The sequence below is a fragment of the Rissa tridactyla genome, chromosome 2 (assembly GCF_028500815.1).
Source record: "Rissa tridactyla isolate bRisTri1 chromosome 2, bRisTri1.patW.cur.20221130, whole genome shotgun sequence".
Taxonomy (NCBI): domain Eukaryota; kingdom Metazoa; phylum Chordata; class Aves; order Charadriiformes; family Laridae; genus Rissa; species Rissa tridactyla.
Genome location: NC_071467.1, coordinates 1,689,146 through 1,711,465, shown reverse-complemented (window position 1 = coordinate 1,711,465; position 22,320 = coordinate 1,689,146). Strand labels below are relative to the sequence as shown.

The following is a 22,320-nucleotide window of genomic DNA, read 5'->3' as shown; positions in this document are numbered from 1 at the left end:
ACAAGCTGGCACAAACCCATCCGCATCCAGCCATTGCATCCTTCGGTGGATGCCGAACCGCCAACCACAACAGCTCCTTGGCCGTCTCCAACTCCCAAGTCTCACCCAGGTTTTTGCTCCAGGACCAAAACCGAGCTGAAATATCATTTAACTCGACAGTACAGATGTAAACCAACAGTCTGGTGTGGTCTAGATGAGCATCAATCCTTCGGCTCAGAGGCGCGGGCATTGGGTTCCCTGCTGCCGTCGGCACTCGCAAATCACTTACGTGGGTGAAAATAAGCCACTGGCCTCATGTCCATTCCAAATCTGCATTAATGACGACAATTCTGGATACACCACCAGCCAGCACCTTTGCAAAGCTTTCTTCTTTCTTGGCTTCTTTATTTCTGAAGTCTAACTATAAGTTATAGGAAGGAAAAAAAAAAACCCAAACCAGCCCTTTTTCCTTCTATCAATTCTCATTCCCATCCCTCCTTTGACATGCCACAAGTCAGGGAGTACAGCTGTCCCCGGTCTATCTCCTCTATTTTATATACTCGTGATTAAGTGACTCTGAAGAGAGATACATGTAAAAAACATATGGCGCTTTGTGTCTCGTTCAGAGCGACTCTGCTCACCGCCAGGATAACTTATGAGCTCCCCGCTGACAACGAACGTGCCTTAGGCAAACGCAGGGAAAGGGAGACAAGGAAATTGCGTGCCCAAAGGCAAATGCTGTTGGAAAAGATCCTGTCCCAGACGCTGATGAGACATCCCATGGGTTAAATCCTTTACAGGTCAGTAATTGCACTGTAATTATCTACGTGATGCTGTGGATGGGGAACGGAGGGCGGCGATGCTCAGAGTGGGGAGAAGAAGGTGCTATAAGGACAATTCACAGGGCACGGGCTAAATAACCAAAGCTTGAGTAACTAAAAGCACCACTTCCAGATCCAGCCTGGCTCAGGTGAGCTCCGGTCCCTGCCGTGCCCCAGGCACAGCTGCAAAAGCTTTGACAAAGCTGCCTTCGACAAATGACGTGCCAGAAATACGGCCGAGGGGGGCTGCAGACTCATCGTGATGAGGGATGGAGCTTTACGGGTTTCTCCGGGAAAAGCGGTCCTCATTCGCGTCCCACTTTCTGGCACCTCCATCCCGACAACGGAGCCTTGACACCAGAGCTGATCACAAACTGCTCCCCACACAGCAACACCGCTTTGGTTGGCGTCTCAATACCCCGGTGGGATTAACCTTACTGCTGTTGTTTGGTTGATCCTTCGTCTGCAGCAGAGAAATGATCCTCCAAATCCGTCCAATAAAGCCAAAACGTAAATACCTGCTTGAAGCACATCCCGGTTCAGCGAAGGACCCGCAGCTACGCTTAACCTTCAGCATCAACTTCACCTCAGCTTCAACGCTTGAGGTCTCCAAAGCTACGTCTGACCGGAGATCCTAGCCACTGAACGGAGGTTAATCTGCTAAATCGTCAACTGATAATCACTAAAAGAAAACCTAATTAATTTTCCACCTCACTCTATGTAATAAAACCGTGAAGCCCCAAATACATCAAGAACGTTGAAAACTCAAAAGCCGTTCTGCCACCGCCTGGCTTTTTAGAAAGGTTAATTTATACCTCCAAGCTCTTGTACGTTATAACGTCCTCCTCCTCCGACCCCAGCACGGGGTGATTTAGAGGGAAGGGTGATCTTACAGAGGTAGTTAAGGATTAGATGCAACTAAACACCACTCCCATGCTCTTTCTCCCCGCTGCCTGGAGTTAAGTTAAGCACTCCTTAACCCAACGGACATTACCCAGCACAGCCCCAGGTGCTCCGGTTTCCAACCCGCTGCTTAACGCATTCATCTACTGATTCACGGCGCCGGTTGAAGAGGCACACTTTGCTCTCACAACTCCATCATAGAATCATAGAATCATCTAGGTTGGAAGGGACTTATAAGATCATCAAGTCCAACCATTAACCTAACACTGCCAAAACCACCATTAAACCATGTCCCTCAGCACCACGTCTACCCATCTTTTAAATCCCTCCAGGGATGGTGACTCCACCGCTTCCCTGGGCAGCCTGTTCCAATGCTTGACAGCCCTTTTGGTGAAGAAATTTTTGCTAATATCCAACCCAAACATCCCCTGGTGCAACTTGAGGCCGTTTCCTGAAGAGCTTGGCAAGCGAACTATAGACGAACTCTGTTGGAAGCACTCAATGAGATAGATTTCCCTACAGCCACCAATGCATCATGTTTGTTGGGAAGCTGTACAGACCTTGTCTTTGGACACCTTGTGGGAAAAGGAACAGGTCCCATCTGTCTTCTTGCATGTGCCACGGAGAAACCTGTAGATACACCAGAAGGAGAGGGTTGAGCATGAGGTGGGTTGCAAAACACGCGGCTTTAAACACTGAGCATCTGTCTTGCCCCATTACCACGTTTGCCCCAAGACCAAAAATACACGTGACTGTTGCCAAGCTCACTCTTAAAGCCCATCTCATGCCCTAAATTAGTACAGGTCCTTCTCATTAGAAGAGCACCTGAAGCTTCCTGATAGGTTTTGTTCTTTCATCATATTTGGCTGCTCATTAGTAGGTAGAGGAAGGCTTGCACCATGAGGTTCAGAGATGATGCTCCCAGAAGGAGAACGGTCCTTCATATAGCCCCTCCACCAGATGCCAGATGAAGCACCAGGAGGACCTCAGGGTGTGAGTGGCCAACAACCAGGAGGAACAGAGATAGACACACACCAGAAACCAAGATCCCAAAGCACGTGAGGATGTCTGGACTCAGAAGTTTTCCTAGAAGGTACCAGTGTGATAGCAGATTAATAAAACATATGTGTTATTGTGGGAAGAGGCGGTCTGAATCCTCCAAAAACAGACTCCAGGGTTACATGTTCTGAGCTGCATAACCTTACAGGGAGGTTCTGGTGCACAGAATACGCTCCCAGCTTTATTTATAAAATCTGGGTAAATTCAGAGCTGAGCATGGAGAGATTCGTTAAAAATAAAATAAAATGCAGACTGGTTTGAGCAGAGTCAACAGGGAACATACAGATATGAAAACTAGCCGGTTGATCTGCAGCTGAGAACCATCTGCAACTAGGTTTGCAGATGACTGTGATCACAGCATACCTATGTGCAGCTCCTCAAGACACCCAGATCTGTAAAATAATGGACACCCCTACACCAAAAGCAGACTGAGAAAATTAAGAAACGATAACAGAAAGCTAAAGAATGGAATTGGAGCTAGAAGGCACCAGGGTAAGGAGACACAAAACCAGGAATAAATCAGCGTTGTCCTTTAGTGATCCGTGGAAATGGGGCAGGCTGGAGACCCAAAAGACCTCAAGGACCAGCAATTCCTGAAGTGTGCAAGGAGCACAGCCCAAAACCAGATTTGGTTGCTGACATAAGAAGAACCAAGGATTCAAAGTGAGGATTCAGCAGTTGGCATCCCTTGTCCTCTATGTCACCAAAAGTAATCCTGACCAGATACCTTGGACACATGTGCCTCGGTGCTCGCAAGGATGTTATGGGAGAATGAGTGAGAGCGAGTGAATTAATTTAAAAAAAAAATAAATCACCCTTCCTTCCTATATGGTCTCCCATCGAGCTTTGAGCAACCTCCAAATGATTTCTAGCACAGCAGCAATTTTACGGAGAAATTACTCAAGGAGTTCATCAGTGGAGCTGGCTTTTCTACACTTTTTAAACGACTAATAATATAGTTTAATCAACTGTTGGGCAGGTATAATGAGCTGGCAACATGAATCAGTTCTCCTGTAATAAATTATCGAGTCTCGTAGCTGCATGGCGTCACAGGCTGAAGGATTAAAACCTGTTGCATGGATCCGAGGAGATCTGAGAAATGCTGCTGGAAGAAATCATCTGGTGCGTGGTCAGGGGCTGGCTCTCAAGTCACTCAGCTCAGATCTGCACCGCTCCGATATCTGCATCAAATATTACCCAGGACCCACAAAATCATTCAAGTCAGATGGTTTCTTTGGGGACCGGCTAAAATTTTTAGCCTCAAAATTCCACCTGGCAAACTCTGATGGCATCCTCCACCTGTCAGCAGTGAGTAACCAACTAAGGACTATTATTCTGATTCAATTTAAGAAATGTTGATTTGATCTTATTACTAATTCTTAAAACACTACTCTGATTTTTGAATTTTTTTAGAGCTTCTGTACTACGATATAGAAGGTTTGTTATCAGATATAAATGTCCTGGTGCTGGTATCCAGCTCCAAAATGTGAAATCAGTATTTCTGTAATCCCGACAGGCTGTGCAGAACAACCAAAATGTGCGTATTTAACTTGGAGGCTGGTTGTGCAATGCTTTATTAGCATTAATGCTGTGTAAATTTAGAGAAAAATTACCAGAAGAGATTAAATAGACCACAATTCTCCAGTCTGGGAAGTCTGGACAGAGAAGAAAGGACTATATAGTTATAAATGGTGCCTAGAAGGTGATGAGGGAATGCTTATTCTATCCTTCTCACGAACCATGAGTGAGGAGGGACCAGTTGAGGAAGCATTTTTCATGCAGTCTGTAATTCAGTTGTGCAACCCATTGCCATAAATATCACTTACTAAAGAAAAGACTAAATAAATTCACCAAAAAAAGAGAACTGCCGGCTATTACATGATGATGGCTTGGTGGCACCCTCTAGGAGTTGAAAACTCAATGCTACCAGGCTGCAGGGCTTCACTGAGAGGTCCCAGGCAGGAGAAAGAGCCCTTCTCTACGCGTCCTTCTCCTGTAGATACCTCCAACCCAATAGTGTTGGGTAGACCCTGGGCCTGAGCCAGAACAGGTGGTTCTCATGGTCTTACGTAGAATCATAGAATCGTCTAGGTTGCATGGGACCTTTAAGATCATGAAGTCCAACCATTGACCTAACACTGCCAAAACCACCACTAAACCATGCCCCTCAGCATCACGTCTACCCATCTTTTAAATACCTCCAGGGATGGTGACTCCACCACTTCCCTGGGCAGCCTATTCTAGAGCTTGATAACCCTTTCGGTGAAGAAATTTTTCCTAATATCCATCCTAAACCTCCCCTGGTGCAATCTCCATTATTGGGTTGGTTCCCTGAGCAATATCCCATGAGCAAGCACCAAAGCCAGCCATGGGGCTGCTGCGTCCATCCATACCTGGTGCAGACGGCCACCTTCTCCGGATCATGGATGTAGGGGCAGCTCTCCCCACGATTACACTTGCCAAAGCGGTTGTAGTACATACAATATTCCTTCTTCTTTTTCTTCTGCTTGGCTTGACGAATGATGGCCAAACTTCGCTGAACAGCACGGCTAAATGGAGAAAAACAGACAGGGTCAGGTAACATCTCCAACACAACAGTGACATAGAGGAGACAGGTCAACAGCATCTGAAATCACACAGTTGCCCAAGTTTCACTTTGATGAGACAGTAAGATATTCAGACAGTTAGGGCTGGGCCATAAGCTCTTAGGTCCTTTTGATTTTTGGCCAACTTTACCCTGAATCTTTAAAAATCTGGAAGAAGAGGCCAATCTCCCAGGAAACACCTGCATTTGGTATAGAATTACCCCATTACAGCAGGACAGGTATGGAAAGCACCTCTGCAGAAGACAATCCTGGGGAACAACAAGGCAGCCAGGAGTCAGCCAGGTGCCCTTGTGGTGGTGACACCAACCACCCCGTGCGCTGTATGAGCAAGGAATGCACCCAGGAGGATGAGGGAGGGGATCTATCTCCTATATTTGGCACTTGCAAGACCACAGCTGGGCATTGGGTCCAGTTTGGGGCTCCCAGTACAACATAGATGGTGATGGACGGCAGCGCATCCAGTGGAGGCCACCAAGATGGTTGGGGCTGGAGCACAGGACATCAGAGCAGAGGCCATGGACTGATTTGCTCAGCAAGGAGAAGGCCAAGGGGGATCTTATTGTCCTCTGTGATTTCTTAATGGGATGGTGTAGAGAAGGTGGAACCAGACCTTCTCAGAGAGATATGTTGGAAGGACAAGAGGCCGTCTGGGGCAGGAGGAAGGACAGAGCTCTACAGAGATCCCTTCACACCTCCATGACTGTGATTCTCTCCTGTGGTTTTAGGAGCCTGCAGAGAGCTTACTGCAGTTTTGGGGAACATGGTGAGGCAGAAAACATCCTCTCCCGTGCTTGTGCAGCGTAGGAGGCAAACACTGAACAACTTGGAGGGCACTTCAGCACATGTCCCTGCCAGCTGGCCCCCTGCATTCGCTCCAGGGCTACTCAAGGTCTTCAAGCGGGCACCTGCTTATGGACCTCAATGAACGAGGGCTACGTCACAGCAGCAGGAACACAAGATAACACCCAATATCAGAAAAACTCGCTATTAATTGCCTGGTACCACTAGAAGTGACTTAAGGATATCAAAAGTTGCTTAGCACGTGTTTTCTATAAGCTTCCAGCTGACGAGGTAATTACCCAGCAGCTATAGCGATGTTTGGGACTGGGAGGAAGAGGGGAAGTGTTGAGATCCAGGTGAATGCAACCCCACGGGAGGGCACGTTTGAGCTCTCCGAGAAGATAATTAGATGGTACAGCACGGTCAACTCCAGTTTGCAGAGGACACAGTGCTCTGGATGGGGCAAACAAAGCTGCTCGCCTTAGGTTCTCTGGGTAGTTGCATGCATTGCTTCCTTAGAGACTAAGGATAAATATTTACGTATTAAATTATTTTAAGATACGTATAATACATAAATATTATATAATATTTACATATTTCCACAGTCTTGGTCCTCCTGGTGCGAGAACCACAGGTCTAAGGGTCACCGTAGCACTGTCCACGACAAATACTCATTCGAGGAAACTATTTTACGGGGCAATGAACATTTTTACCTCTACAATTATTGGCTGTCTGCAGCTCTCGAGCTAAAACACGATGAGAAAAAAAGACAACTTCAGGCAGCCGAAATGCTGAAAGCAAAAGCCACCTTTCAGCATCAGAAATGTCACCACCTCTTCCACCACGAATGGCTCGGGGGGACACCAAGCCCCACCACAAATTGCTTCTTGGTATTTGAGGAGCTTCCAAGGCGAACGCAAGGCAAGCTTTTTAAAAAAAGAATATTTCTTTGCTAAAATTATGATACTGAAAAAAACGGCTCTTCCATAGTCAGCACCTCGGCTACTTGTGGTACCTGGCCAGGTCACCGACACGTTGACCTGCACAGAAAGCACTTGCAAGCTGGACTCTAGCACCAATTAACTGATGGTACATTTTAAATTAGTTGATATTAGCGGTAGGAGATGATAAAATACAGCTGGAATCTGGCACGATGTCTGTATACTGACATCTGGAACAGACACACTTCGGGAATAAATTTTAGTCTGCTACAATTAAGAGGGACTTGTCTGCAAACGCTCATACTTAAGGACACGATGATATGTGGCACATCTGTAGCACCAAAAAAAAAAAAAAAAAAAAGAAAAGCCAAGGAGAAAGCTGTCAGGGCGCTGAAGAGCAGCACCATGCCGTCATTCTCCCATAGCCGGTGCTTTCCAGCTGCCACGTGTCAGTTTCCCAGTTTGTAAGTGGGAGAGTGAGTAGGAAAACCTGCAGATTTGCTGGGTTAAATTGGGAGCGGGCTTGTGAGCTGGGGGAAAAAACCCAAAATACCCCTCGAGAACGATACGGTTGATTTAAAGAGGGACTTTCTGAGCAGGATTTGGTGTCCTTTGATCGCAGGAAGGAGTTGTTATCCGTTAATAATCTTTCAAACCCTTTCCAAGCAGAAACCGTGGCTTTCTGCTGAGCTTAAAACCACTTTGGAGCAGAGGATGGGAGAAAAGCAGCAGCCAGAGCTTCTCGATCAAGCAGCCGGTTAAATAGCTGTGTCTCAAGCTGCTGACACCTTCTTGAGCACAAATCCAGAGGGGAAACACGTCGTTCCTCCCCGCGCGGACAGACCTGGCAATGTATCGGCTCGTCGCTGATCTGTTCATGCAGCCGGATGGAGAGAAGCCAGGACTGGGCGTAGAATGTAACCTCGCTGTCGGGAAAAAAACAACACAAAACAAACATAGATAATTTGCTCAGAATCATAAAATTTTGCAGGAATTCACACGGTCACACGGTCGTTAGGTCCATAAAAATGATCCAAGGACTGGAGCCCCTCTGCTGGGAGGACAGGCTGAGAGAGTTGGGGAGGTTCGGCCTGGAGAAGAGAAGGCTCCGGGGAGACCTTCCAGCCCCTTCCAGGGCCTAAAGGAGCTCCAGGAAAGTTGCGGAGGCACTCTGGAGCAGGGAGGGGAGCCATGGGACGAGGGGGGACGGTTTTAAACTGAAAGAGGGGAGATTAAACCAGATGTAAGGAAGAAATGTTTTACCCTGAGGGTGCTGAGACATGGCCCAGGTTGTCCAGAGAGGTGGGAGATGCCCTATCCCTGGAAACATTCCAGGTCAGGTTGAATGGGACTCTGAGCAACCTGGTCCCGTTGAAGGTGTCCCTGCCCATGGCAGGGCGTTGGACTAGACGGTCTTTAAATATCCCTTCCCACCCAAACCATTTGATGATTCTATGATCTTAAGCCAAAGCAAGCAGCTCCCAGAGCCCGGATGGGTGAGGATGCTCTTTACACACCTCCACGTTGCCGGCACCTCCAGAGCGGCCACGGCACAAGGGCTCCTTCCCAGCTCCCAACACAGCAGGGACCTTTCCCCTCAGCACCCAAACTTGCCAAAACCCCCTCTGGGCAACTCGGTCCAGCAAATTTCCACACTTGGCTTGGCTGCTCCCTGCAGACATCCGGGGAAGCCCAGCGCTTGCCTCTGATACGAGCACGCACATAATTAAATCATCCTTGACCGACTTAGAAAAAGAATGACTTGAAAATAAAGGCTGTATCTCAGTTTTCCAGGTGGTACAAGAGCAGCTCAGTCACTCACCTGCCAGCCCGGGCGTGTTGGGGAGTGAGCGAGTGGAATTTGATAGCGCGGCAGCGCGCTCTCCCCGCGCGCGAGCTGTCACTCGGGCTGCCGGCGTCGGCGAAGCCCCATCTGTTCCCTCTGCAAATAAAAACGCTGGCGCAGGCGCGATGCCGGCAGAGGCGGCACATGCCTGTCCATCAGAGGCATCGAGCGAGCTCCGTGCAACCCCCTGGCAAACGCGTTCCAGCTTGCCGCAAGCTCGCTCAAGCTCGCCGTGTATCAACTGGGTGTTTTGAGTGGCTCCAACTGGTTTTTAGCAGGTTTTTGGCTTTTTTTTTTTTGTTTTTGCATTTTTTGGGGCTTCCTCCTCATCGCAGAGCTGCCTCACTACTAGTATTCAGCACTAAAATAAACGCGCGTCAACTTCGGATCGCTCCCAAGAGCATCTCTTAGCAAGGAGATGGGTTAAGAGGCCAGCACGCTTCAAGCACGGTTGACCTCCCAACCGATGCGAGGAGAAAGACCCAAATTAAAGTCTGACCATTAGGGTAAGGATAGAGCATCCTTCAGCCCTCCGCAATTATGTTTAATGCTCCTTAACACAAGCTCAGCAGGACGGGCCATACCAGGAACAGGCTCCCCAGAGCAGTAGACAACCATTCTAAATATTTAATTCCCGGGCGTAAAAGCAGCCTCTCGGGGACGAACACGCTCCCGTGCTTGTGTGTCATCCTTTTAGTTAAAGCAACCTGACAACCACATCTTGGCCCAAAAAGAGGAATCGTTAAAGAAATAAATAGATAAGGAAATAAATAAAGGGGGCAACAGCCTTATGCCGTTGGGTTTTAATTTATATCTAGCAAAAAATAACGTTTTGGGGTTTTTTGCCCATTTTTTATCTTCTGGCAAGAAGTCACGATATTATACGTGGACAGGCGATATCCGTCTCCCATTAGGGGCTCTTGCTGGGAATTAACTCACAGTTTAACCTCCCGAGAGTCGGACCCATCCACGGCAAAATCCAGGTGAGATGCACCCATCCAGCACGGCGACCAGGTCTGGCAAAGCATCAGACTGGCAGCTGGCAAAGAAGACCCTCGTCGAAATGTTTTCCCACCACCTAATTACTCATCCCAAAGTGCAAATCCTCCCCCAACTATTAGAAAAGCACCTAAATATTTACCCAGGAGGAGACAGCCCCGTAACGCGGCCGGTTAAGAAGCTCCGTAATTATACATTTCGCCATCAATTGGGATTTATGGAGGAAACTCAGGCTCCGGCGCGATGGTATTTTTAGAAGCTTTTGCACGGTGCAAAAAAAAAAAGAAATTTAAATACAAGCAAGGCTGTGGGAGCATCACAGCAGCAAGGGAGGGGACGCAGGAGAGAGGGTTTCATGTCTCAGATTTTTAAGGAGCCCGAGTTTTGATTTTTTGAGCCGTGACCAACTCGGGATGCCCAGTTAGAGCCTCTACCAAGAGATTTGCATTCATAAATACAAAGCATCTGATATTTTGCGGACAGTGGAGATTCGGGGTGTATGTGTATTATGAAAATAACCCACACGGTGTGAAATTGGGGTTGAGCAAAAGACAGCAGCGAACTGGATAAGGGTTAAATTAGAAAATTAAGAGCTAAAATTTGCTGCAGTCTGGATTAAATTAAACAAAAAAAAAAAAAAGCCAAGATGATGCCCCCAGGGTTTGACTCTCATCTCTGGGGGTGTCTCGTTTGGTCCAGACATAACACGCTTTTATTTGGCAGGAGAGATGCCAGTCCCAAATCCGTCCCGTTTGTCTTCCCAGTTGCTCTCCAACTGGGGGAGAGCGTCAGCGTCAGGACGCAGCGCCGCTGTCGGCTCCGGAGAACAACTCGCGCATCCCCGGTTCCGCTTTCCTCTACAGCGCAAAAATCCCTCGCTGCGGAGATGGAAATAAGCGGCGCGGCAAGTTCGTCCCCTGTGCAGGCTCAAAGGCAGCGGGAACAACAGGGGGAGGGAAAGAAAAAAAAAAAGATGGCAAAAAAAAAAAATACAAGCTGCTGGCGAGAGCATCAAGAACTGCACATTAAGGGCTTTTTAACTGATTACACACAGCACGGCGGCGTCAGGCTTGATATTTTATACCCTGCATAAGGGACAGGTGTTTTTCCTCTCTTGGCTTTTTTTTTTTTTTTTAAATTCTTTTTTTCTCCTTTCCTTCTTAATGATTTAGTCGGTTTGAAGCGCATCATCTGTAAGGAAATACACAGCCCGTGCAAACGGGGTGGTTTCTCTTAATGCATCATCCCAACCTGACACCGGCTGCTCCGGCGGCTCTCGGTGTTATCAAGCGCGAGCGGTGAGAAGTGATTGTTGTACCTAACCCAGCCGCGAGACTCGGCGCGTCTCTCCGGAGGGAGCGGGAGCTGTCATGTTCATTAAATGCATGATTACAGCTATGATTAATAGCGGGGGCTACAGCCTAACTCCTCTTTTTTTTTTCCCCCCCGCTCCTCTGAAGGAATCCACAGCCGAGTGGGTCCCACGGTGTTTTCCTCAGCGTTTGCCTCCCGCTCAAAATTCCATCTTTTAATGGAAAAGGGGGAAAAAGGCACAATTTATCCCTGCCGAAGGCTCCACAACCACAAAATGTATTTAAAACAAGCGGGTCGGATGCTGCACCCCTCCACCAACACCTATACGTTAATTAGGACTTTTTTTTCCCCATAACCCCAAAATACATCGCAGCGTTTGAGGGGTCCCTCACCTCCAACCTGGTCCTTCTTCTCCAGGGAATGGTTGGCAGAGATTTGCCCAAGCAACCGTGCTGGGGAGCAATGCCCGGTGCTTTCCAGGATGCCAAGACAAGGACCAAGATGCTTCCATCCCGCTATCAAAATCCCTGGCTCAGCTCCCCCTCACCCAAGGCCCTGCAATGCCGAAAGGATGCTTGAAATTTTCCTTGACGTTAAAAATCGGCTGCAAGTATTGCACGGAGGGAGCGCCGTTAATTGTTACCTGCTTAATTATTTAGGGAGGACTTTTATTGCTCCTAGGGCACAGCCCCAGGATCAGGACCCCATCACGTGGAAAGGTCTGTTTGCGCATCTTGCCTAGGAAAATAGTTTTTACACGGTGGAAAGGCTGTAGAAAACTGAAATAGCCTAAAAAAAACAAGGCAGAAGTCGCAGAGTTGGGATGCGCCAGGGCCAAGGGATGCGCAAGAGGGTGAGAGCATCGTGGTAGGGTGACGCCAGCCATGCAGGTCACCCTCCTTGGGGACAGAGGAAACCACCAAGCCTATTCCTGCCCATCTGCTTCAACCGCCCCAAATCAAGGATAATTTATGGAAATCTGACACATGGAGGGAAACAACCAGGGCTTTGCCCAAGCGACCATCAATGCTCCAAATCGGGGGTGACTCTAACGGGGTCATCTCAGCTTCCCGTTATTTTTTGCTCATCAAGGGAATGGGATTTGCCGTTAGCCGCGCTTGCTTCTACTCAGCCTGTTTCAACACGACCTTCACACCCAGGAAAAGGCTTCCTCGAACCATGCTGGCTCCTTTAATAAGTCCCATTATAACCCCTCTTCGCCCGCTGCGGCGCAGGCAGCCTACTTCGGAAACAGCCAAGCGATTCATTTTGCCAAGGCTCTCCTTCGCTTTCTTGCTGAACAAAAAGTTTTGAGGCTGGCACTTGGGGAAATTTATTTCTTTAATTATTATTCATTTAAGTGGGTTCCACTGTTTCAGATGCTCAGCACTAGCAGCTGCTGGGGGTAATTTATTTTACTCACCGGACAGCAGAAGCCCTCAGTCTCCAGAAGGTAACAGCAAAACAAGGGATGAGCTGCCGCTACACGGGTGCAGTTTCTCGCCTCTCCTGCCTGGTTGCACCCCAGCTCCCAACAGGAACCCGCGTGTCCCTGGGTCAGGTGGTCACGAGCATTTTAATTAGTGAAACAACCTCAATTAACAAAGCACGCTCCAGGTTTGACATAGTTGTATGAGCAGATGCTTGCAGGGAGCCTGGAGTGGCTGCTGTAGAGCATCTCCAAAGCTCTGCAAGCTCTGGTCTACGCCAGTGCTGGATCTGGTGGTGCTCCTCAAGGAGACCAGGTCCCTGCCCACCAGTGCCTGCAGTCCCAGAGTTGAGGGATTGAGCTCAAAAGGGACCAAGGGATTGAGTGATCCCAAAACCAAGGGATTGAGCTCAAAGGGGCCAAAGGATTGAGCTCAAGAGGGGTAAGGGACTGAGCAATCCCAAAACCCAAAGGACTAAGATTCAAGGGGCCAAGAGGTTCCTCAATCCCAAAGATAAGGCATTGAGCTGAAAAGGGGCCAAGGGATTAAGGGATCCCAAAAGCAAGGGATCAAGCTCAAAAAGGGTTAGAGACTGAGTAATCCCAAAGCCAAAGGATTGAGATTGAAGGGGCCATGGAATTGAGCTCAAAACAGGTAAAGGATTGAGTAATCCCAAAACCATGGGATTGAGCTCAAAGGGGCCAAAGGATTGAGTTCAAGAGGGGTAAGGGATTGAGCGATCCCAAAACCAAAGGACTGAGATTGAAGGGGCGAAGAGAATAAATTCAAAAGGGGTAAGGGATTAAATAATCCCAAAAACAAGGCATTGAGTTCAAAGGAGCTAAAGGATTGAGCTCAAGAGGGCTAAAGGATTGAGCAATCCCAAAACCAAGGGATTGAGATTGAAGGGACCAAAGGATTCTACAGTTCCAAAACCAAGGCACTGAGATTGAGGGGGCCATGGAATAAAGATCAAAAGGGGCCAAGGGATTCCGCAATCACAAAAACAAGAGACTAAATTCAAAAGGGGCCAAGGGATTGAGCAAACCCAAAACCAAGGGACTGAGCTCAAAAGGGGTAAAAGATTGAGTAATCCCAAAACCACGGGATTGAGCTCAAAGGGGCCAAAGTATTGAGCTCAAGAGGGGTAAGGGATTGAGTAATTCCAAAACCAAGGGATCGAGCATAAAGCGGCGAAAGGGTTGAGCAATTCCCAAACCAGGGAATGAGCTCAAGAGGGATAAGGGATTGAGCAATCCCAAAACCAAGAGATTGAGCATAAAGGGGCCAAGGGATTCCACAGTCCCAAAAACAAGAGATTGAGCATAAAGGGGCCAAGGGATTCCGCAATCCCAAAAACAAGATATTGAGCTCAAAAGGGGCCAAGGCATTAAGATCAAAAGTGATCAAAGGATCAAGCGATCCCAAAACCAACAGACTGACCTCAAAAGGGTTAAGAGGTTGAGTAATCCCAAAACCACAGGATTGAGACTGAAAGGGACACAGAATTGAGCTCAAAACGGGTAAGGGATTGAGCAATCCCAAAACCATGGGATTGAGCTCAAAGGGGCCAAAGGATTCCATAATCCCAGAAACAAGGGATTGAGCTCAAGAAGGGTAAGGGATGGAGAAATCCCAAAACCAAAGGATTCAGATTGAAGGGGACAAGTGATTCCGCAATCCCAAAAATAAGAGATTAAACTCAAAAGGAGCCAAGGGATTGAGCGATCCCAAAACCAAGGGATTGAGCTCAAAAGGGATAAGAGATTGAGTAATCCCAAAACAAGGCATTGAGACTGAAAAGGCCGTGGAATTGAGCTCAAAAGGGGTAAGGGATTGAGTAATCCCAAAAACCTAGGATTGAACTCAAAGGGGCCAAAGGATTGAGTTTAAGACGGGTAAAGGACTGAGCAATCCCAAAACCAAAGGATTCAGATTGAAGGGGCCAAGTGATTCCACAATCCCAAAAACAAGAGATTAAACCCAAAAGGGGCCAAAGGATTGAGTGATCCCCAAACCAATGGACTGAGCTCAAAAGGGGTAAGAGATTGAGTAATCCCAAAGACAAGGCACTGAGATTGAAGGGGCTACGGAATTGAGCTCAAAAGGGATAAGGGATTGAGTAATCCCAAATACAAGGGATTAAACTCAAAAGGGACCAAGGGACTGAGTGATCCCAAAACCAAGGGACTGAGCTCAAAGGGGCCAAAGGACTGAGCTCAAGAGGGGTAAGGGATTGAGTAACCCCAAAAACAAGGGATCGAGATTGAAGGGGACAAGGGATTGAGCCATCCCAAAATCATGGGATTGAGCTCAAAAGGGGCCAAGGGATTAAACTCAAAAGGGGTAAGGGGTTGAGCAATCCCAAAACCAAGAGATTCAGCTCAAAGGAGCTGAGCACAAGTGCGCCCCAGCACAAGCAACACCGAAACCAGCTGAAACCTAAGGAAAGCAACACTCCAGTTTTCATTGTTCTTCCACCTTGGTGCGTTGGGTTGGCTTCTCCTCCACCAACTTCTTCCTTGCCCCTCCACCACTCGGTCCCAACATGGTCAAGGTGTCCAGTCTTAAATCTTTTCCTTCTTTTATGTAAAAAACCAAGCAGCTCAGAGGAGAGAGCATCACCCACGTAAGTCCTCGGCCAGCCCGACAGCGGTGCTGAGCACTTTATCATCCTTGCAAAGGAGGAAAGTGAGTTTCTGCAGCGCTCAGCACTTCTAAAATTAGTTGGTAAACAAGGAGCCGAGAGTGCACTTTCTTCCAACGCATGGTTCCCCGCGCCGTGGTTATCGTCTTCCTCCTCCCTCCGAGCGTGGAGCTCTCCCACCGCATGTGAAATCGTGTTCAGGAGCGTCAGTCATCCGTCTTCAGCCTGGCGCAGCGGAGAAGCTCGCATCTTCGGTGTCCCCAGCTGTGCAGCAGGGTGGGGAAACTGAGGCAGGAGGGAATGTTACGCAGATGGATGGAGACAGGGAGTGCATTTAGATGCAGGGAAGGAAAGACCCTCAGCCCTGGAAGGTTGAACTCAACCACGTGTTTAGAAATAATTTGCTCCTCTGTGGTCAGAGCCACCATCATGGCTATGTTGGAAGACGTGCATCAGAAGCTCAGGAGAACTTCAAGCTCCTCTTAAACCTCCACCTTTGGGAGCTCAGCAATCATGGGTACCTCCAAGCCTTTTGGATCCTGTGGTTGTGGAGAAAAATTGAAAACCACCAATAAACAAAATCACACTGCCTGAGGGGCTGGTTGCCACCCATGAGCATCTCTCCAGCGGGTGAAGCCCAGCCACACTACAGTGTCCCCAAAGCCACCAGCCTTTCATCCCACCGGGGCTCCTGTATGCCTCCCAGGAGTAGAACCTCAGTGGAGGATGAGGAAGTCATGCCTTGGAAAGCAGCCTGGAAGCTGGCAAAACACCATCGGAGCCAGCCCCAGCTCAAAGTATTCAATACCTCTCACGGCAGCGGCGGTGGCATGTGCCTAGATTGGGGTCAGGGCCGCTTTCCGGACAATGTCAAACCTTAATTTGGTTTCTGCTGCTTTCAATCTTGTAAAGGGCTGTGGGTTTTTTTTATTTTCCCCTTTGAATTTCTTTGTGAAACGCTATGTTGCTTCTTTTGCTTCTTTCCCCAGTTTCATGGAAATTCCTCAAGTGGCTGAATAACATCTCAGCAGCTGTAGAAAGAAACGAAGGAAAGGTTCGTTGTGAGCGGAGAAACCCAGTTGTTCCGCTTGCTTAATTAATTGCAACATATCCAATGCTTTCCACACCATCTCACTGCCTATTTTCTACTGTTTCTGCAAAGTGAATAATGTATCTTTGCAGAAATACTAGTTATCCCAGGGGTAAAGAGCTTTTCCGTGTTTGATACGGCATCTTCGTCCTACATGAGGATGAGGAGCGGGTGTCCGAGCCCTGGCTGTTTTCTTCTGAGTCTCCTCCATCCTTGCTCAAGTGGCTGAGTTACAGTACATCTGAGCTCAAGCCCTGCTCTTCCCCTTGCTCCAGGAGACGGATGAGTTGCTTTATCGCTCCTGGTAGCTCCAGGATTGATGCCGATAGAGTGCAGGGCTGAAGGAGGTGCGTCCCCAGGACCAGATTTTAACTTACCGCCAGCATCAAACCGATTGCCCATCCCACTCGCCTGGCAGGGACAGTACGACGGCACTGACGGATCAGCCGCAGCAACCAGCATCGCGTTTCTTATTGTAGTCGGGCCACGAAGAGACAAAATACCAACCCAATAAATTCAGGCAAACAGCAGAATTATAACCCACCGTAAGTAAACTCCAAGCTATTAAACTGTCAGGAGCGTTTCCCATCTCTCTGCTACCCCAAACATGCAGCGTCTGGCACTGGAAGGGAAAGGAAGGGAAAGGAAAAGCTGGGTTTTTTTCGTCTTTTAAATAAACTTTGTCAAGTGTTGAAAACACGGAGCGTTCAGTAAACATGTGAAGGCTTGTACCCGATGAGCGTACACAAATCTTCCGCCCTGCCAGCCCCAGTTACCGTAAAGCGAGAGACGCCGGTTTCTGTTGAATCCATCCTCGCAAAGGAGGATGAATTATGGTGAGAGTTAAAAGATGACATGAAAATACTGACACACACCAGTTACCAGGGCTTTATGGTTACAAACCCAATGCGCCGTGTGGCAGGGGGAAGGAGACTACAGCAAAATAAGAAATATCTAAAAAAAAAAATAATACGGATGGGGCTGTATTTCATAGAAAATAACGCTGGAAGGGACCTTCTGTCCCAAAGCTGGCGTAATTAAACCTGTTTCTCCAAACGAGACCTCACTAAATGGCACGGTACCAGTGGGGAAGGCAAGATGGGGGGGTATCGTATCTCCTCCGTGCCCCACTACCCCCAGTAATGCCACGATGGGGAGCAGCTCCCTCCCCACCGCCGGCCAGCAGGTCTGACCTGCTGACCCCAAGACAGTTGCACATCTCAATGAAAGTCTCATTATTTTAAAACCAAGACCAAAAAGGGGGAAAAGTGTCCACAAAAGCACCCCGTGCTTGCTGGTGCACGCTCACCCCGTGCCTTTTACTGATCCGTCGCTTTTTGAAGCTGTTTTAGGTCACCTCTGCAAACTAAATCCCTTGAAAATCATCGCTGTTTCCTTCCCCATATTCAAAATCCCCCCAGGAAAAACCCCAAGAGGAACACCGATGCCTGAATTTGCAAAAAGCCACCCGTCAAACCTTTGGCTCTCCCAGAAATTGCACCCAGGGCTGGTGTTTCTCCACTTGGTCCAAGCCCAGCGGTGGATACTCATGGACAGGTTGAATCCATCTGCCTTTGCTGAGTTGCCTACACATGACTTTGCTGTTTCCCAGCAAATTTAGAGACTTTCTTGCACTTGAATATATGAAAAAAAAAATAGTTTGGAAAAAGTATTTTAAATATGCAAGACCAGGGCTTGGGAAAAGCTGCCTCGGAAACGCTGGTGCTCTGAACAGAAAGAGTGATAAAAGCACAGCGATGGGCAGTTAAGCCCTCCCACCAGCTCCGAGCACCTAAATTAAAGCCACCAGTGGCTTCGATCATGGACTGGAAATTAGGCAGCAGCTTGAACCAAGTCCACCTCCTTGCTGCAAGGCAGGACCTACTCCACCCGTGTATCCCCCAAATAGAAGCTCATGTAACCTGTTCTTTAAAAAATCCCAATAATGGAAATTTCAGAGTCAAGCCAGACAACTTATTCCAGCACTTTATAATCCTCATCTTTCAAAAGTCCTCCCTGAACCCTTCCTGCTACAGTTTAAGCCCCTTGGGTTTTGGCTGCTCCACCTGGTCAAGGAGAAGACATCGTTCCTTTGCTTGGCAGCTCTTGATGAGTCACAGAATCATGGAATTGCCTAGGTTGGAAGGGACCTTTCAGATCATTGCGTCCAACCATCAATGAACTTGGGGACCTGCAGCCCCTCCACCTCCTCCTCTTCAGATTGCACAGACTCAAGTCCTCCACTTTTCCAGTCCTTCCAGCCATCGCTCCTCCCCTGGAGCCTTCCCAGTGGTCTAATTCTGTCCGGAAACCTGGCCCCAAAACCAGACCTGCTCCATCCAACATCTTCCCTGACCACTTCTTGGGGGTTTCACCCCTTTTCTTGCACTCCAGCAAGATCTTTGCTGCCTTCGGTGACAGCTTCAACGCCTGGGAATGGTGCTTATGGCAGAACCACCCTCGAGTTGGTTTTGTGCAGCTGATTACCCTGATTCAGACACTTTGGAAAACCCCATTGCCATCAGCAAAGCTCTTGTAAAAATCCGACATCGCTGACACCAGGATTTGCTTGGTCTACAAACCCTTGAGCTAGCTTTATGGCCTTTTTTTCCACGCCACCGGAGGTTGATCCTTGCCCATCCTCCTCCAGACGCAGCACCAAAGCCAAGGATTTAACAGCTCGCAGGTAGGATCTCAGACTTCAAAACAAGCCATATGGACAGACACTCACGAGCGTGCATGTACCTATTTGCAGCGCCAGCAGCGAGGAGGATGTTTCAGGCGAGTCAGCCAACAAAAATCTGTCCTGAGCAGAGCTGAGTTGCAAAAACATCAGCAAACTGTCCCCAAACCACTGCCAAGCATCCCTTTAATGCTCTCAGAAGGCAGTTTACCTGAAAGAGATGCTCCATCGGCTCCGCGCCCCCTCGGCCACTGCAGCATCCTCATCTCTGTCATCTGAAGGCATCTTCATTTCCCATCCCTGGGTGCCCGGGGCAGCTAATCCACGGTTTAAGCCAAATCTCTGCCCTCCTCCCCACCAGCAATAAGGATTTATCATCACCATCCGTCCTTTCCCTGCCTGTCTCTCATTTCCCTCTCTCCATTTTCTCTCCAACACCACTTATCACTGTGTGCGAGCGTCAAGGGGGAGTTATTTACTCTTTATTGAGATGTTGCTGTTTGCTCCTAATTTTCCTCATGTTTTTCAAACTGCCCGGAGCGGCTCAGCTCTCCTGCTGACGGGATTTCTGTGCCTGCACAAAGCTCCTTCCCTCCCTTATCCTGTTCTTTGTGTGTTTAAAACTTCCCAGGACACCCCATCACGCTCACAGGAATCGGGGTGTGGGCGGTTTCAGAGGCTGCACCTCTCAACGACACCGCGTTATTTATTACCTCTCTTCATCCACTTTCCCACCATTACATGAAATAACTTTCGCGTTAAATTACCTCATTTAGAGCATCATCCACAAAATAGACTCATCTCTGCACCCTTCATCCTTCCAGCAAAAAGAACAGCACAAAGCCGTTGGCTCTGCCTTTCCCAGCTTAACTGTCCCCAAAATTTGTCAATAAAGCAGTTACGGAGCGAAAATATTTGACCCCAAGTAGAAACTCCAAAAAAAATACTTTAAGCGCACTTAAAAACCCGGTCTTACCTAAAAGCCACACTTGAGGCATCAAGTACAAGAGGAGCTGAAACACAAATTTAATTGGAGCTAAATGTAAAGCCAGTAAGTGTGTTGAAATGCCTGTTTCATAGTTATCTGCAGAACGATGCTCACAGCTTTTCTTAGGTCAATATCGAACGTAATTTGATGAGCATCTCAAATACGTTTAACCTTGCGGTGCCATTTGAAGCTGCCCGAGACTTTGCTCAGGTTAAAAAAAGAAACCAGTTTAACGGTGCATCTCTACAAGCTTGAACCAAGCCTGAGTTAAGAAAATCCTCAATTTTCTTAAACCTTTCGTTTCTTCTACATTATTTTCCCTTCAGCGCTACTGTAAAGCCAGAGGAGCTGAGAGATGTGTTTTGGCACCGATGGAATGTCCATCACCTTTGCATCCCTGCTCCTACGAGGCCAGAGGATGAGTTGCAACATGTGGGCTGGGAATAAGCACCTAAAAGCCAATCTCAGCACCAAAGTTGGGATGTCGTTGGCTTTTGGATGTAAACCAGGACAAATTCTTGCTGCTCACCTGCTCTACCAGGGCTCTTGGTGCTCAGGTCTCTGCCTCGGCCAGGGGTGCCAGAAGTCTTGGAGAGTTTATTCGCCGACACTCGGTACATCACGCCGCCGATGCAGCAATAGCCTTTGCTCCTCCATCTCTGTTGCACGTGCTGGGATTTGCCACCTTGAGGTGATGGGCGTGTTTGGTTTAATAGTGGGGATCTGCAAGAAAATGAGAAAGTCAAGGTAAGCCCAAACATGGGAAGATATCGCAAGGAGCTGCTGCTTCATGAGCAAACCCTTGGCTGCTTGAAGATGGAGATGATGCAGGAAAGAACCAGGGATGCTCTTGCTGTAGACAGAAGAAAAGCTCTGATTTCCCATGATTTACACCAAAAAAAACCCCATCCCTCAAGGACTCTCCCCCTGGTATCACTTCCCCAGCTCTGGAGCCCCCAACAGAAGAAGGACACGGAGCTGTTGGAGCGGGGCCGGAGGAGGCCCCGGAGATGCTGGGAGGGCTGGAGCTGGGGGAAGTTCAGCCTGGAGAAGAGAAGGCTCCGGGGAGACCTTCCAGCCCCTTCCAGGCCCTAAAGGGGCTCCAGGAAAGCTGGGGAGGGACTTTTTACAAGGGCACGTATTGATAGGATGAGGGGTAATGGCTTCAAACTGGAAGAGGGGAGATTTAGGTTAGATATTTGGAAGAAATTGTTTACTCTCAGGGTGGTGAGCCCCCAGCCCAGGTTGCCCAGAGAAGCTGTGGCTGCCCCATCCCTGGAGGTGTCCAAGGCCAGGCTGGATGGGGCTTTGAGCAACCTGGTCTGGTGGGACGTGTCCCTGCCCAGGGCAGGGGGTTGGAATCAGATGATTTTTAAGGTCCCTTCCAACCTAAACCATTCTATGATTCTATGATTTGCCGAATGCAATAAAAATCCATTTCTTTCCCCCAGGCAATGCTGCAGGAGAAGAGACCCCATGATGAAGGTTGGGTCCCCACCCAACCATAGCCTGCTAGGACACAGCAAAGGTGTTTGTCCCTAAAACTCTCCAGATATTTGCCATTGACCTAAATGCCTCGCACCCAGCATGGCTTCAATCGGCACTGCTGGTATGTGGCTGCTTAATTGGCAAACTGGTGCATCCCAAATGGAATCCAGGTGAGCCCACAGAGCCAGGACCGCAGCTCCAACCCCAGCAGCAAATAGAGACAGAAACGTGGATGTAACCCCACGGGGGAATCAGCAACATGGGACCTCCCCTGAGCTTAGCCCAGTTTCACGGAGCTCTACAGGCTTTGATATTTTTGGTATCATTATTATTATTAGGTGTTGTAAGTTTGTTATCATTATTATTGTCCTTCCTAAACCTGGCTCTTGCAAGGGTTTTGCTACATCCCTGCATGGGATGAGTTGTCATCCCCCATCTGTCATCTAGAGCAGACGCTGGAACACAAGTGGGGTTGACCGGGCAGCGTTGGGGACCCTTCTCCACGTCCCCATCTCTCCCCTACATCCACAAACCCTGCAGCGAGGCAGTGGGACAGCGATGGGTTGGGAGCTGAGATCCGGTTCGTGCTGCCCATAAGGTTATTCTGAATGATCAATCAGTGCGGTGGGTTGACCCTGGCTGGGCACCAGGTGCCCACCAAGATGCTCTATCACTCCCATTCCTCAACTGGACAGAGGGAGAAAAATACAAATGAGAGTCTCACGGGTCGACATAAGGACAGGGAG

The 22,320-nt window shown here is 48.5% G+C and overlaps 1 protein-coding gene across 5 annotated transcripts in view; it reads right to left on the bottom strand.

Moving 5' to 3' along the window:
- Positions 1-22,320, bottom strand: part of ZC3H3 (zinc finger CCCH-type containing 3) — a 194,815-nt gene that overhangs the window by 41,021 nt on the left and 131,474 nt on the right. For all 5 annotated transcript variants that reach the window (XR_008464701.1, XR_008464700.1, XM_054190095.1 and 2 more), the window contains exons 5-8: positions 20,616-20,809; positions 7,934-8,015; positions 5,156-5,311; positions 2,264-2,333 (exon numbers count right to left, since the gene is read on the bottom strand). Coding sequence is in view for 3 of the 5 variants with exons in the window: in XM_054190095.1 (XP_054046070.1) it covers positions 2,264-2,333; positions 5,156-5,311; positions 7,934-8,015; positions 20,616-20,809 (502 nt within the window). In the remaining 2 variants the exon portion in view is untranslated. The remainder of the gene's footprint in view (positions 1-2,263; positions 2,334-5,155; positions 5,312-7,933; positions 8,016-20,615; positions 20,810-22,320) is intronic.